Source organism: Sus scrofa, chromosome 7 (assembly GCF_000003025.6).
Source record: "Sus scrofa isolate TJ Tabasco breed Duroc chromosome 7, Sscrofa11.1, whole genome shotgun sequence".
NCBI classification, from domain to species: Eukaryota; Metazoa; Chordata; class Mammalia; order Artiodactyla; family Suidae; genus Sus; species Sus scrofa.
Genome location: NC_010449.5, coordinates 84725257 through 84739457, shown reverse-complemented (window position 1 = coordinate 84739457; position 14201 = coordinate 84725257). Strand labels below are relative to the sequence as shown.

General features: G+C 40.2%; 1 protein-coding gene across 13 annotated transcripts in view; it reads left to right on the top strand.

Moving 5' to 3' along the window:
• The window catches only part of MCTP2 (multiple C2 and transmembrane domain containing 2), a 236938-nt gene extending 223234 nt beyond the window's left edge, over window positions 1-13704 (top strand). For 12 of the 13 annotated variants that reach the window (XM_021099363.1, XM_021099356.1, XM_021099357.1 and 9 more), the window contains 3 exons: window positions 2816-2925; window positions 9937-10034; window positions 12239-13704. In XM_021099363.1, coding sequence (XP_020955022.1) covers window positions 2816-2925; window positions 9937-10034; window positions 12239-12307 — 277 coding nt within the window. In that variant the 3' untranslated portion in view covers window positions 12308-13704. Of the gene's footprint in view, window positions 1-2815; window positions 2926-5507; window positions 5798-9936; window positions 10035-12238 lie in introns of those variants that run through there. The other variant, XM_021099362.1, reaches the window with a different exon arrangement.

Sequence of the window (14201 nt, the reverse complement as noted above, 5' to 3'; positions counted from 1 at the left end):
TGTTGAGGGCAGAGGTATTTGTGTGGATGTTCTTTTTATATTCTCATTGTTTTTCAAAGCTGTATTTATTGCAGAGGTAAACCTATTTTGTTTTCCCTCTGTATTTAGATATTTTAGATATTTATTTTATTTAGCTATTTATTTTATTTAGATATTGTCTCACTAATGACACTGAGGCTATTTCCTTTTTTAACTACCATAAACCACTGCCTCAGCCATTCAGGTAGGCTGCATCCTTGTGCAAAGATATTTGCAGGTTAAATTTCTTGCTGTGGCGTAACTCAGACAATTGTGGAGTCCAAAATATTTTCACAAATATTATGAAGTTGTCTGCTAAAAAGTTTTACTACAAGTTCTACTGTGGAAGAGAGTAGTCAGGAATGGGCCTAAATATATGTAGAAATTTAGAATAACGTAGTAAACAGTATAATAAAGGGGTAGGGGAAATAGATTATTCACATTCTTGATGTCAAGTCACTTGACTAAGGGAAGTCTTTTACAAGCAATACCAAGTCTAGAAATCAACATGGAAAAAAGATGATGAATTTGTTCATGTAAAATATATAATTTTTATCTTTAAACAATTATAAGCAAAATTTTTAAAAGACAAAAAAAAAAAAAAACCTGGGAAAATGTTTGCAATAACTATGACAAAGGACTGATTTCTTGAGTATCCAAGGAAAGTTTATTTGAGGAGAAAGTCAAGCATAGCAGCTTTAAGTAAAATAGACAAATAGTAACTTCTTTCCTTTTTTTTTTTTTTTTGCGCTTTTACAATGTGCTAGATATCAAGCTGTTTTATTTTTTTCCATAATATCTCTGGCATTAATTTGATTTTTCTTTTTTTTAATTGATGTATAGTTGATTTACAGTGTTGTGTCAATTTCTGCTCTTCAGCATAGTGACCTAGTCGTACATATATGCACATTCTTTTTCTCATATTATCCTCCATCATATTCTATCCCAAGAGATTGAGTATAATTCCCTATGTTCTACAGTAGGACCTCATTGAGCTATTTCAAATTCAAGTTCCTATTTGATTCTAGCAAAACTATGTTATAGTTATTATTGCCGATCATGTAGAGAAGAAATTATTGTTCAGATTGATTAAAACACTTTCCTGTAGTTTCTCAGCTTTTTTTAGAGCCTGAACTCAAACCCATGTCAATTTGCTTATAAATCAGTTTTCTTAAGCACTTTCCTAAGTAGTTGCTCCTGGCAAGTAAAGAAGCTGGACATCACTGAGAAACAAATTAAAATGACCAACAATTGTATTAAAATGTGTTCAAATTTGCTCACAATTTAAAGGAGTCAGACATTAAATCACACATGTGTATAATACTGTATCTCTTCATAGGCAAAGATTAAAAATGTTAATAACAAGTTTAACAAGAGGATGAGGTATAAATGGATTCCTCATATTTTTGATGGAGTTGTGATTATTTACACAAATTGAACAAACTCTCAGCCTCAAGTTGCTCATCAGGGGGATAATCCTTACTTGGAAGAATTATTGTGAGCTTTATAGTCTAAATATATTTTTAAAATCTTAGGAGAATGGCACATCCTAAGTGCCTAATAACTGTTATAAGCTGCTCCCCAAAATTACCCAACACCCCCATCCCCCACCCCACCCCCCAAAAAAATACTGCGGGAATAAGTCTTTTATCTCTTTGTTTTCCTAGCACAAGGCAGAAGGTTGCTAGACAAACATGTAAGTGAAGATGAGGCCAGGAAGAAGAAATACTCTAGGCACCCATGAGCTCTTGTCAGGGCCTTGGATTTAACGATCATTTTCTAGGATTGTGCAAGAATTTCCCTTGTACATTCAGTCCCACATCCCATGGTCTAGATTTCAAATCAAAGCAGGCAATAGATAAAACAAAAGGAGCTAAAGCCTCATGAACATAATATGTGCCAACATGACCTACATCATCTATGGGTTGACGGTGTGATGTTTTATCGCTAGATGCTCTTCCATCCATTTCAGGGCATTATTAACTTCTCGAGGAAATGAGTCTGGAAATTTTCAATATTAGTTATTAGAAAAACACTAAAGCCAAAAAAAAAAAAAAAAAAAAAAAAAAAAAAAAGCTATGGAGTTCCCGTCGTGGTGCAGTGGTTAACGAGTCCGACTAGGAACCATGAGGTTGTGGGTTCGGTCCCTGCCCTTGCTCAGTGGGTTAACGATCCGGCGTTGCCGTGAGCTGTGGTGTAGGTTGCAGACGCGGCTCGGATCCTGCGTTGCTGTGGCTCTGGCGTAGGGCGGTGGCTACAGCTCTGATTGGACCCCTAGCCTGGGAACCTCCATATGCCGCGGGAGCGGCCCAAGAAATAGCAAAAAGACAAAAAAAAAAAAAGAAAAACACTAAAGCACTGAAGTAGTGTAATAATATCCTCTCTTTTCTAAATATTTACTGACAACCATGTGTTAATTGAGAGAGCAATATTGACTTTGAAACAACCTAATTCACCTATAGTTTTGAAGATCTGTATGCGTGGAGCCGGCAGGATAATACTGCTGTTCTTGATCACTTTTGAGAGCCAAAGTCTTCTCTTAAGAACTATCAGTTCCAGGAAAGGCAAAGTCACCAAGATTCTGACAAGCTGAATGGCAGCTGGGCTTGTGACCTTCCCCTCAAGAATGTCTTTCCAGGGCCCAATTGGTTTGGCAGGCTTTTCTCTCCAGGTTTTTCAAAGAAACTTTTCCAGTAGACCTTTTTCATTTGTGTAACTAAGAGATAAACATGGCAAAATGAATATACAGCTGTTCTCGAGCATCAGAGAAAATGACATTTATGTGGTTTGTCTACAGCACATTTAACTGGACGGTCCCATTCCTTTCATTCCTGGCCTGTTTGATACTGGCAGTGGCCACCATCACTTTGTATTTCATTCCACTCCGGTACATCATTTTAATCTGGGGTAAGTTTGGCATGGTCCTTTTGCTAGCAATCAATTCCAGGTAAGAACCAATTACTCATTTTTAAAGTGCAGCTATAAACTTTAAATGTGCTCTTGTTGGCAATTAAACATGAGATTAAGAAAAGCATTTTGGGAACAGAAACTTCCAGGACCTCCCTGAAAAGGCCAGTTGCATGAACGATCAGCATGGATATTTATAGGCCTCTTGCATAATTGCAATCAAATAAAAATGTGATTGTGCATGCGCTTTCCCCTTGGGCTTACGTAGTTGTAAATACTCTTGAATAATATACTGCTGTGGCCGAGGAACTTTCAGGAAACACTGTTATTCAAACAGTGAGCAAACACCTGCATCTTGCCCTTTATATTATGTAAGAGCAGATCTAGCCACTGCTAGGCTGCCCCTGACACTTCATCTCCCCTGGAAGGAAAAAAAAATAACCCACTACTTAAATCTAGAAGCAGTAAGGTAAAAGGGAGGGGCACTCCGTTACTACCTAACCAGTGCCCGAAGGGAAAGGAAGCTATTATTTACCAGGGGAAATGGTGAGCCTATATAAAGTTCAGCGCTGCTTTCAAAAAGTAGAAACAAAAATGGCAAACTGGAAATAAATTTCAGGACTTGATTTACTACTCAGGCTAGCCATTGGAAAAATTACAGGCAGCTTTGTGAATACTTGTGTCTGTTGCTGGGTGGGCTCTGGGTTGATATAAGGAGAGTGCATTGCAGTAAATTAATTGGAGAAGTAATCAGCTCTTCCCTGGAAGAAGCTGTCACTCCTGGTTTTCTGTTGCTCGTCTCCTATGACTGTGGCTGAGCTCTGAACCACAGTCACTTCTTGGGATCTTCAGGTGCTGAGATTCAGAGAATTTACAAATTTAAATGACTGTGTTGTGTGTGTTCATCTTTAAGCAAAAGCTAAGAACCTTCAAATGCGTGGGTGGTGGGGGAGCTACAATATTTCTAAAACCGTTAAATGTAGGCCCTTTCCAGAGAGAACTAACAGAGACTAACCCTGCTGACAGGGAAGGCCAAGCCGCAAAAGTCATGGAAAAGATAGATGAGCTCATAACATTGCAGAAATAGAATGACTTTGAGAACGCATAATCCGTTCATTATCTATTTTGACCAGGAGGCAAAAATCCTATTATGTAAAGTCTCTCACCTTCCTATCAAGCTCAAGAAAAGGGAAAGATATTCTAGCTCTCTCTTTAGGGGTCCATTGTAGTACTTGGTGATTCTCACTCTTGGGGAAAGTCTTCTCATATCCATACTTTTGTTTGTTTCCTTTGTTGTGTTTTGCAATTTTAGCACATAGGGCCATATTTGACCTTCAAGAAAGAGAACATGGAACTTTCAGGGGGCCACTGGTAAAGAAGGAATATGTATTTTATAAAAGCATTTCCCTGAATATTCATATACTGAATGTTATCTGAAAAGACTGAATAATCTCATTCTTTCTTGTTTTTCATAAGCATTAGTTTCTCAGTCCATTTACTGATCATATTTAAAACACAGATGTTAAAACTACTGTCTGGTCCTACCAAGAACCTGATTCACAATTACCACCTTTTGGCTAGTGCTTTGTTCATTTTTAAGTTGGTGTAAGTCAATGCTGTGGTCAGATGGCTAGACACTGTTGCCTGTGATTTCTTCATCATTCTGGTACATTCTTGATTTGTTTTTCCGCATTTCACCCTCCATAAAGAAGACTATACTATATTTCTTCCTTTGAGTATCAATTTTGGGATTCCAATCCCTCTTTCAGTTTACCCCAAGTCAAACTTCTCGTCTTAACTTCCAAGTTCTTGGCAGCTTTTCAACCCAACTTTTTGCATATACTTAATGAGACATTGTTCTGTTTATTGTTTAGCTTATGTCTGAAATTATGAAATAGCATGGAGTTTATGATATTCTCCTGGGCAAAAAGTAACCCACTGAGCTTTATATTCTGTGTCTGGTTCTTTAGTTTTATGTTCTAGACAGAGGTTTATAGTTTTTTGGGGGGAGGGGGTTGTATTTTCATAATGATTTTTATTTTTTCCATTATAGCTGGTTTACAGTGTTCTATTAATTTTCTACTGTACAGCAAGGTGACCAAGTTACACATACATGTATACATTCTTACCGTAATGTAGTCAAAAGCCGTGACCATCGCATGATCTGTTGCCTCTTCTCATCATGTAAAACTTGCCGTATCATCATGGACTGCATTCTGCCATTCTATTAAGACGTATTCTTTTCCAAGGCAAGTTGGTTTGTAGCTAGCACAGACCCAGGGCTTTCCTTTGCACATCTCTTACAAGATTGTATTCTTGGCAGAGAATTTATCATGGTGGAAGAAGATAACTTTATCCATTTTAAATATCTAGTGTTTCTTTTAACCTTATTAAGGCTCAGAAGATTATCTCTTACTCTAAGTTACTTACTCATTTTCATAGAATCGTAAAAGTGGTGAATAAGATACTTAAATTTTGTGTTCAGTGTTTTTAACCTTTTGGAACAAAATTATTTAACTCTATGTTCTGTATTTCCCTATTTTTTACATTTAAATAACATTTTTGTATGAACATTTGTTAAGGAAGTACCACAATTCTTTAACATAAGCCTATGAAAACTGCCTAATTTCATGATGGCCATGGGGAATATTCCTTGACTCACCAACTTCATTGTAAGGTTTTAAAGGGTAAGACACTTTCTTTCTTCTTTAACCATATAATTCCTAGTGTAGTGCAGTAACATAAACGTAATAGAACTTTAATGAATGCTTGAAAATATTTTATGAGTGGATGAGTCTGTAAGTTTATTACTTGTGATCTATATATATAGACGGCATTTTTTTGAGCCTGCCACCTCTCTCTCTCTCTCTCTCTCTCTCTCTCTCGTTTTTTTTTTTTTGTTTTTTTTTTTTTTTGTCTTTTTAGGGCCACACCCACGGCATGTGGAGTTTGCTAGGCTAGGGGTCAGGTCGGAGCTACAGCTGCAAGCCTCCACCACAGCCACAGCAATGCCAGATCCAAGCCATGTCTGCAACCTACACCACAGCTCATGGCAGGGCTGGATCCTTAACCCACTGAGCAAGGCCAGGGATTGAACCTGCAACCTCATGGTTCCTAGTCAGATTCATTTCCGCTGTGCCACAACAAGGACTCCCACCTCTCTTATTTGGAAGTGTAATTTTTGAAAATAAAGTTAGAAATTGTTTAGGAAGGATGTCTGGAATTTTCTTTAGGAAACTATCTATACTGAATTTTGGTCGTTTATTTGTTGTATGTGTTTCTGGAAGACTAGGCACCTTTTATGATTAAATCTCACGTGGGTTTTCTGTCCCTTTTGAGAGGTTTCCCATATTCGTTCCATCCTGTTCTTCATCACAGATGCTCTAATTACAGCTTTTCATTTCTGATCTGAGCCACGTCTGGTTTCCCAGGTAGATATAAACTCACCAAGCCAGATTTGGAGCTTCTTGAAAGGAAGGATCACTTATTTAACTTTGTATCTCCATTCAATAGCCCACTGTATCTTACAGGGAAGATACTTAATGTTTGATACAGGAGCAAGAGAGGACCTTCCTCCCCACCTTCCCCACCCCCACCAATGTGTTGTAGTCAGGGCTATATGCCAGTCACTCATGTAATGTTATAATTAAATTTTTGTTTTGTTTTGTTTTGTTTTTTCCTTTTAGGGCCACACCTGCAGTATATGGAAGTTCCTAGGCTAGGGGTCAAATCAGTGTTACAGCTGCCAGCCTACGCCACAGCCACAGCAACATGGGATCCACATGACATCTGTTACCACAGCTCATGGCAAGGCTGGATCCTTAACCTACTGAACAAGGCCAGGGATCGAACCCACAACCTCATGGATACTAGTCAGATTTGTTTCTGCTTTGCCACAATGGATACTCCATATAATTCAGTTTTAAGTGGTTATTCCCTAATGATCATCTGTCCAAAGCAGCCGTATAATTTTTTCTTTTCCTATCTCCAAGTGATTTAAAAAATTTTTTTCCCAGAGAACTCATTCCAATCCACTGATCTATTATTCAGTCTTTGATCATTAAATGGTCTTTCCCAAATGTTAATCCCTTGGTATTTAAATCCTACTTTTTTCTCTTTTTCTTTTTTTGGTTTTAAAAAAACCCTAAAATTCACAGCAGATATCCTCCATCTGTATTGTTTAGGTTAAAAAATGTAAAGGTGCATCTAGCATGCTACTGAAGAAAGCCACAGTTTCCAGAATAGATGTGTTATCACATGCCTACCAATATAAAGATTCTTCCATCATCACCTCTTTGTTTTCTTGGTTTATTGGCATCTACAGTAATGATGGTAGCCCCCTTCATTGTTGTAGAATTTCAAATTGTAGATTTGCCTATATCCTCCAATATGATTTCTCCCACCAACCTAAGGAACAATATATGACAATATATGAATTATTATTCAATTTTTTTTTTTTGGTCTTTTTGCTATTTCTTTGGGCCGCTCCTGTGGCATATGGAGGTTCCCAGGCTAGGGGTCGAATCGGAGCTATAGCCACTGGCCTACGCCAGAGCCACAGCAACGCGGGATCCGAGCCGCGTCTGCAACCTACACCACAGCTCACGGCAACGCCGGATCGTTAACCCACTGAGCAAGGGCAGGGACCGAACCCGCAACCTCATGGTTCCTAGTCGGATTCATTAACCACTGTGCCACGACAGGAACTCCTCAAATTTTAATATAAGAAATCCAAGGCACAGGGAGGTTAAGTAATTTGCCTGGGAGTTCCCATCGTGGCTCAGTGGTTAACGAATCTGACTATGAACCACGAGGTTGCAGGTTCGATCCCTGGCCTCGCTCAGTGGGTTAGGGATCCGGCATTGCTGTGAGCTGTGGTATAGGTCGCAGACGCGGCTCAGATCCCGCGTTGCTGTGGCTCTAGCGTAGGCCAGTGGCTACAGCTCCAATTCGACCCCTAGCCTGGGAACCTCCATATGCTGCAGAGCAGCCCAAGAAATGGCAAAAAGACCAAAAAAAAAAAAAAAAAAAGTAATTTGCCTGAAACTACACAGCTAATAATACATAGTGAAGCCAGAACTAGAAACCAGCTATTCCTGTTCCCAAACCCTTGTTCTTGCCCTCTTTCCCTTTAAAGATGACCAAGGAATCTGTGATCCACTGTTGATGTCTAGTTTCATACAGTAGATAACATGATGGAATTACTGACATTTGAGCCTATGACACCTTAAAAAAGTAAGGTGTGCTTTTGAGGCACACAGTCTAAGTTCCTTATAATTTTTATTCTAATGAAGTTTTTCAAACAGACTGTCGGAGTGCATTGTGGACTTCTCCTGCCCTTATTGGTGCATTTCAGCTACTGTGCAGGTTTATAATCTTCTCAGTGACTAAGAATGCAGTGTTTTGATCAGCTCTGATATTATCCCTGCCTTGCTGTGCATTGTAAAGACTCCAGATGCGCACACTATATATAATTAACAATAGAAGATATATCTTTTCTCAATACGTCTTTGTCTGCCTTCATCATTTTGCCTTGTCTGTTTTCTTTTGCCAAAAAAGCCCATGCTACAATTAATGTCTTTAGAATAACACAGTGAGAGTATTTTAGTTTAAAGGAACACTGGGGGAAATTTTAGCTAGAAACATGAAGCTGGCTGTGGGGGTGGAGGGAGGAAAGGCAAAGTGTGGTTTTGACTTGACAGAAAGGGGGTTATTTGCACGAGGTCTTCCCCAGCCCGGTCAGCAAGCCATTGATTTAGGAACCTGGCCGGCTCCCATTTGCAAAGCAGATGTAAATCTGACCCTCTCCAAAGAAAGGACTTGGAGGTTGGCCTCGGGTCAGATGTAATGCCACAGGGGAAGTCCAGTTCTTAGATGAAAGCAAAATAGTATTCAATAAAAGAAGAGAAAAACATCCCACCTTTTGTGCACTATGGACCATCAAACAGTGAAATGTTGCCTTGACTTCAGAACAAGAGCTAGTCAGGATACAAGTAAGGTGAGCATTCCTCCAGCATCGTGGGAATTGACACAGATGGTGGATATGGTCCTTATTAAACAAGCACTCTGTGGCAAGACTTTGGAAGGTCGCCTTCGAAAACTTAGCATAAAAAGGAGTTGACATTTGGTGAAAAGGCAGGTGAACCCACCTCCAAGGAGTTCCGAGAAGCAGAGTTAGAGACAAAAGCTGGCAGAGTAGCACCTTCCTCTGAAGAGGAAACCATGGGGAGAACTCGTCCTGGACATGCCCATGAGCTCAAGGTGCTGCCACCAAGGACAACTTAAAAGACACCCCCCCCCATTACCATTGTCCTAAATCAGCGTCAATTCTATGGCCTACCATCCTACGCCCTGTGCCTCGTGCCTCGGTCCCTAAATTAAGTTAGCAACCATAGTAAGATAATTTTCCAATAATAACTTTTTACAGTTTCCTGCAGCATCAAAGTACAATCAACATGTCAAGTTCTGTTCTGCAGTGAGAGAAGAGAAACCTGTGAAAATGAGTTGGGGGGGGGAGATAGATTTCTGCGGGTTCTTTTTAACAACAAAAAAACAACTCCCGCCCTCCACCTCCCACTGCTGCATTGGGTCCAGAGATCCCAAGCAGAGACTTGTTTGGGCTAATGAAGGCCTTTTCCCATCTGGGACATTCGTTCTCCTAGCAGAGGAGGCCGTTAATCAGCATCCTCCAAAACACCAATGAGCTCTGCAGATTTCGTGTGTGTTTCTGCTGCCCCGCTGCTGGGATTGTAATGGGATTTTCACAGCTGAAGAAGGCAGAGCCCCTCTCCAACTGTCCCCCCCGTCCTTCCTCCAAGAAAAGACATTTGTGAATGATTCCACATGACAGCAGCGTGTGTATGACTTGAGGTCCAGTCATTGTTTTCACACTAATTTGTTCTTGTGAACACCTCGCCCTCCCCGAGTCAGGTGAGTTTTTTAGAGGTAGATAGATGGATAGATAGACAGACTGGGAGACAGACAAAGATATCTGGTATTTCTATTTTTCAGGCATAAATAAATTCACGAAGAAGCTTCGAAATCCCTATGCCATCGACAATAATGAGCTACTCGACTTCCTCTCCAGGGTACCATCTGATGTTCAAAAGGTATGCAATGAATGGGCACCACCACAGCAGGGCCCCAGCCCTGAAGCCTGGCCAGTCCCAGAGCCAATGGGAGCACAGGGCCCTGCTTGTGTGAGTAATTGAGATCAGGAATCAACAAATCCTTAAAGAGGCCTGGCTTTCAGGGATTTGGCGAGAAAGCCTTTGTCCAAAGCATGAGATAATTGGAGAAAATTGTCCTGAAAAAGAGCTACTTAAGAACGATCTGGAACTCATACTGGGAGGCTGTAGTGCAGTGATGTGGGTCCCTTTTCTGAAGGCTCACCTCCCCAAAGAGGATAAGATGGGCTCAGCGAGCGGGTGAGCAGGAAAATGTGAGATCCTGAGCAGGGACAGGGGGCTTGCTTATTTTCCTCCTCTTCCGGATGGCAGGCATTTTACGGGAAGTAGGGACAAGAGGATTATTCTTTTTATTCTTGTGCACCCTGATTATCTCCTAGGGCTCCCTTCTAACCCTTTCCCTCTGAAGACTTAGACATGCTGAGGGCAAAGCCCCCGCTTACTCTAGTGTACCTAGAGGCAGAGATGGCGTGAAATAATTTGAGATCAATCAGCGAGTATTATTCACAGGTAATGGTCACTTAGTCCAGCAGTGTCCTGTTTCTGTGGATACATAGAGATTAACCAAGGCAATAATACCAGAGAGTCTGTAGAGCAGCCTAACTCAGCCCCCTGCAGATCAGCTCTCTGTAAATCCCGAGGAGGGGAGGCAAGCAACGATTTCTCTAGTGGAGAAGAGAATCCTAGAATAGGTAGACAGGGAGACCATGGGGTGAAAAACCATCAGGATGATCAAAGCCATAATCTTGTATTATCTGAGACAATCCCAAATCAAATATCGATTTCATCTTTAGGCCACTGTCCCGTACTTTGTTCCCTGGCAGCTCTGGGTAGATGGCAGAAATGGAGGGCTAAAAGGCCTTGGAGTTTCTTTCCCCTTTATTCCAAGTTCTAGAGACTAAAATAGACTTTGTGATGCTTTTTCCTTTTAACCTTCATTGTATGATATAATTATCTATTAAAATGCATTCTGTAAAGATGAATTTACTCATTACCATTGCATTGCACAATTATAAAATTAGTAACTTTGCCTCTGTTTGTTTTGCATTAAAGATGACAGGAATGTCACCCCCTGCTCCCCCAGGGGACCTTCACAAAACATTCTTAAGAAAAGCATGCTTTTTTCACGTATCTGCTTTCCACCAAGTATAGTTCAGCCCACGTGATGGCGTAGGATCTCCTCGGGGAGTTTGGCACAAATACTTAGAATAGTGAGCACATGTGGTCTGTAATACGATACTTTAAAGAAAGCCCTTCCACCAGCAGCCTATCCAAGCCCACACACCAAAGCAATGTGATTGCAACGTGCCATCACTTGAGTCGCAATGTGAGTTTGTGCCTGCATCCTTGAAGAGTGGAAATGCCACTCAAGCCCAACTAAGGATTGTCTGGGCACAGTTGGGACACCAGGCCTTGGTGAGGTCATCCAGCTGGAGTTGGCATGAATACAGAGGGATACAACAAAAGCACATAAGAACATTTGAGGAAGACATACAGTAAGCTGGTAAAATCTTCCATGTATCTCCAAGAGCACTTTTTAATAACACAATAGACAGTTTGCCTCTGGGGACTCCCCAAGTGCTCATATTTGTCACAGATGTTTTAGCCATTACATTGTAAATGAAATTCATTTTTGAGAGAAATCTATATTAGTCTGGGCCAGTATCAATTTCAACATTTTTTCCTTCTCTGGCAGAAGAAATGTGTATCATTTGCAGAGATTTTCTTTCCCCAAGATTTTAGATATTTTTTAAAATGAATAATTCCTAGTAAGTAGCTGTATCATATACTAAGATAAACATTCCCAAGAGGCCATTATTAAGCTTATTTCTGGTTGAAAACGGGCACACACAGAACTGAAATCATCCAGCAATGCCCGAGAGCAGGTAAGAAACCCATGCATCTCATTAGAAAAATCTGCTTTTAATATTTTGGTTTCAAGAAATGATGCATGACTTCTCAAATCCTTCCTGCAATTAATCCCTCCATGTTCCTGTGTTTAGAAAATGATTCATTACCTTTGAACCTTCCTTCCTTTGCCTTGGTTTGTCCTTGGGGAGCCATTAACACACTGCGGTGAGCTAGGGTTACCTAACCGCCAGCATCACGTCTGTTTGTTTTCACAGGTGCAGTACGCGGAACTGAAGCCCTGCAGCAGCCAGAGCCCCCTTCGGAAGAAGCGCAGTGCGCTCTAGGACACACGCGACTTTGGCCGCCAGCACCCGATTCCATGTTGGGTTGATTAGACCAGTGTCCCCTCTCGTTGCGTGGTATCTGTGCTGTCGTTCTAAAACATGTGCCGAGTGGAACCCTCTCTGTATTCCCCCCTTCTTCACATCACAGATGCACACACATGTGTGCACATCCATGTGCATGGGCGTCCTGGTTGCATCTCGAATCAACCCAGCAAAAAGAAACCATCCGGAGACTGTGAAAGACTAGCATCCCTTCTCAAAAGACTAACATCTCTTCTCAAATGGGAGATAAAGCAAGGAAGGCTTCCCTGGGTCTGAGCATCCTCCTTGAAAACAGCCAGGAGGCCACTTGGATTCAAGCATGACTTTGAACTTGTTTTCACACCTCCCACGGATTCTCATTAAGATTCAGTTAGTTCCATGCCCCACCGCACCCCCACCCCCACTCCTTTCAGATGACTATTCACGAGTCAGTTTTTTTCTCTGAGTTCACAAGTCTTTGATAGCCACCATCTACCCAAAGAATGTATATTATAAATAGATTTTTTTAAATAATTACCAGGATTAGCCCAGTTCTTTGGGGATCTTTCAACCGAGACTACGAAAGACCTACGTGTAAAATGTCAGTAAGCTGCTGGGTGCTGGATGCCAGCCTACATCGTGGTCCATTGCTGGCAGTGGATGCCCCAGGAATGGCTCAAGGGAATCGGCCATCCAAAAAGTAAAGGTTTCATGAAAGGATTTGGTTGCCATTTCTTCCGACTTGACTTTTTGCTCTTTTCCCAAATAAAAGATCTCTGTTTGTAGCTTAAGAAAGAGGGGGAGGGGGATGAATGAATGAATTCTGAAAGTATTTAAAAAAAGGGCTGAGGAGCAAGGGACTAATGTATGTGGCTGCTTATCTGATTGTCATAATGCCTTCATTTGCTTGCATTTTTAAGGAAGTAAGCCTGCTGTAGCAGTCCAAATTGATCTTTTGTTCCTGAGCAAAATAAGCTACACATAATAAAAATATATCTCAGAACCCCATTTCTATAAAAGTACCATCCAGAAGTCCTCCTTTGAATGTATCTGATTCCTATAGACTTTATCATTTCACAGTTATTCCCCCCAAGTAAAAAAAAATCCCAATGTTTGTGCATATATAAAATGTATGCAAATATCTTTTTCAAATAATATTTAAATTGTAAAAACTTTTGTTGACACATACTTTGTATGTGCAGTTATATATATATATATATATAAAATATATATTTGTGTGTGTGTATTGTAAAGAAAAGTTGAGGTAAAGAGGTCTGATTTAATAGTTTTACTATGTTTTTTTTTCCCCTCTCAGTTGTAATTTAATAATCTTCAAACAAAATGTTTATGAAAAATGCCAAAGATTCTAAACCTTATCATCCTGTGTCTGTTTTTCTTCATATTCTATCTTCCTGGGTTGCTTTCTGGCTGAGCCAGATTTCTGCATGATTTGATTTACTTCAAGTTAATGAAGCTGGCTGAAAAAGAACCTTGCAGAAATTATAAAAGCTCCAGTAAATCTCTGAGTTGTACATACAATAGATACCCAAGAACCTCTTTTGTTAAACCAGTTACTCAATCTTCTGTGTAAACAATGCCTCATTGTCTCACTCTCAACTACCATCTAGTTTATCATAGTATGTCATTTTGTAACGACCCAAGTCAGACATTTTTAAACAGACTCGTGAGATCTGATCAGTCATTTGAATGAAAACTTTCAGCAGCAAAATAACCCCTTATTTATTTAAAAATGGAACCAATACTTTATTGTTGCTCTTTTGCTATAGAATTTCAAAATGAAATAATTCGCCCGACAAGAAGGCATCATTAGTTAGACTTATTGCCTCTGTAGTCCAACTGGAATTTTCACCGT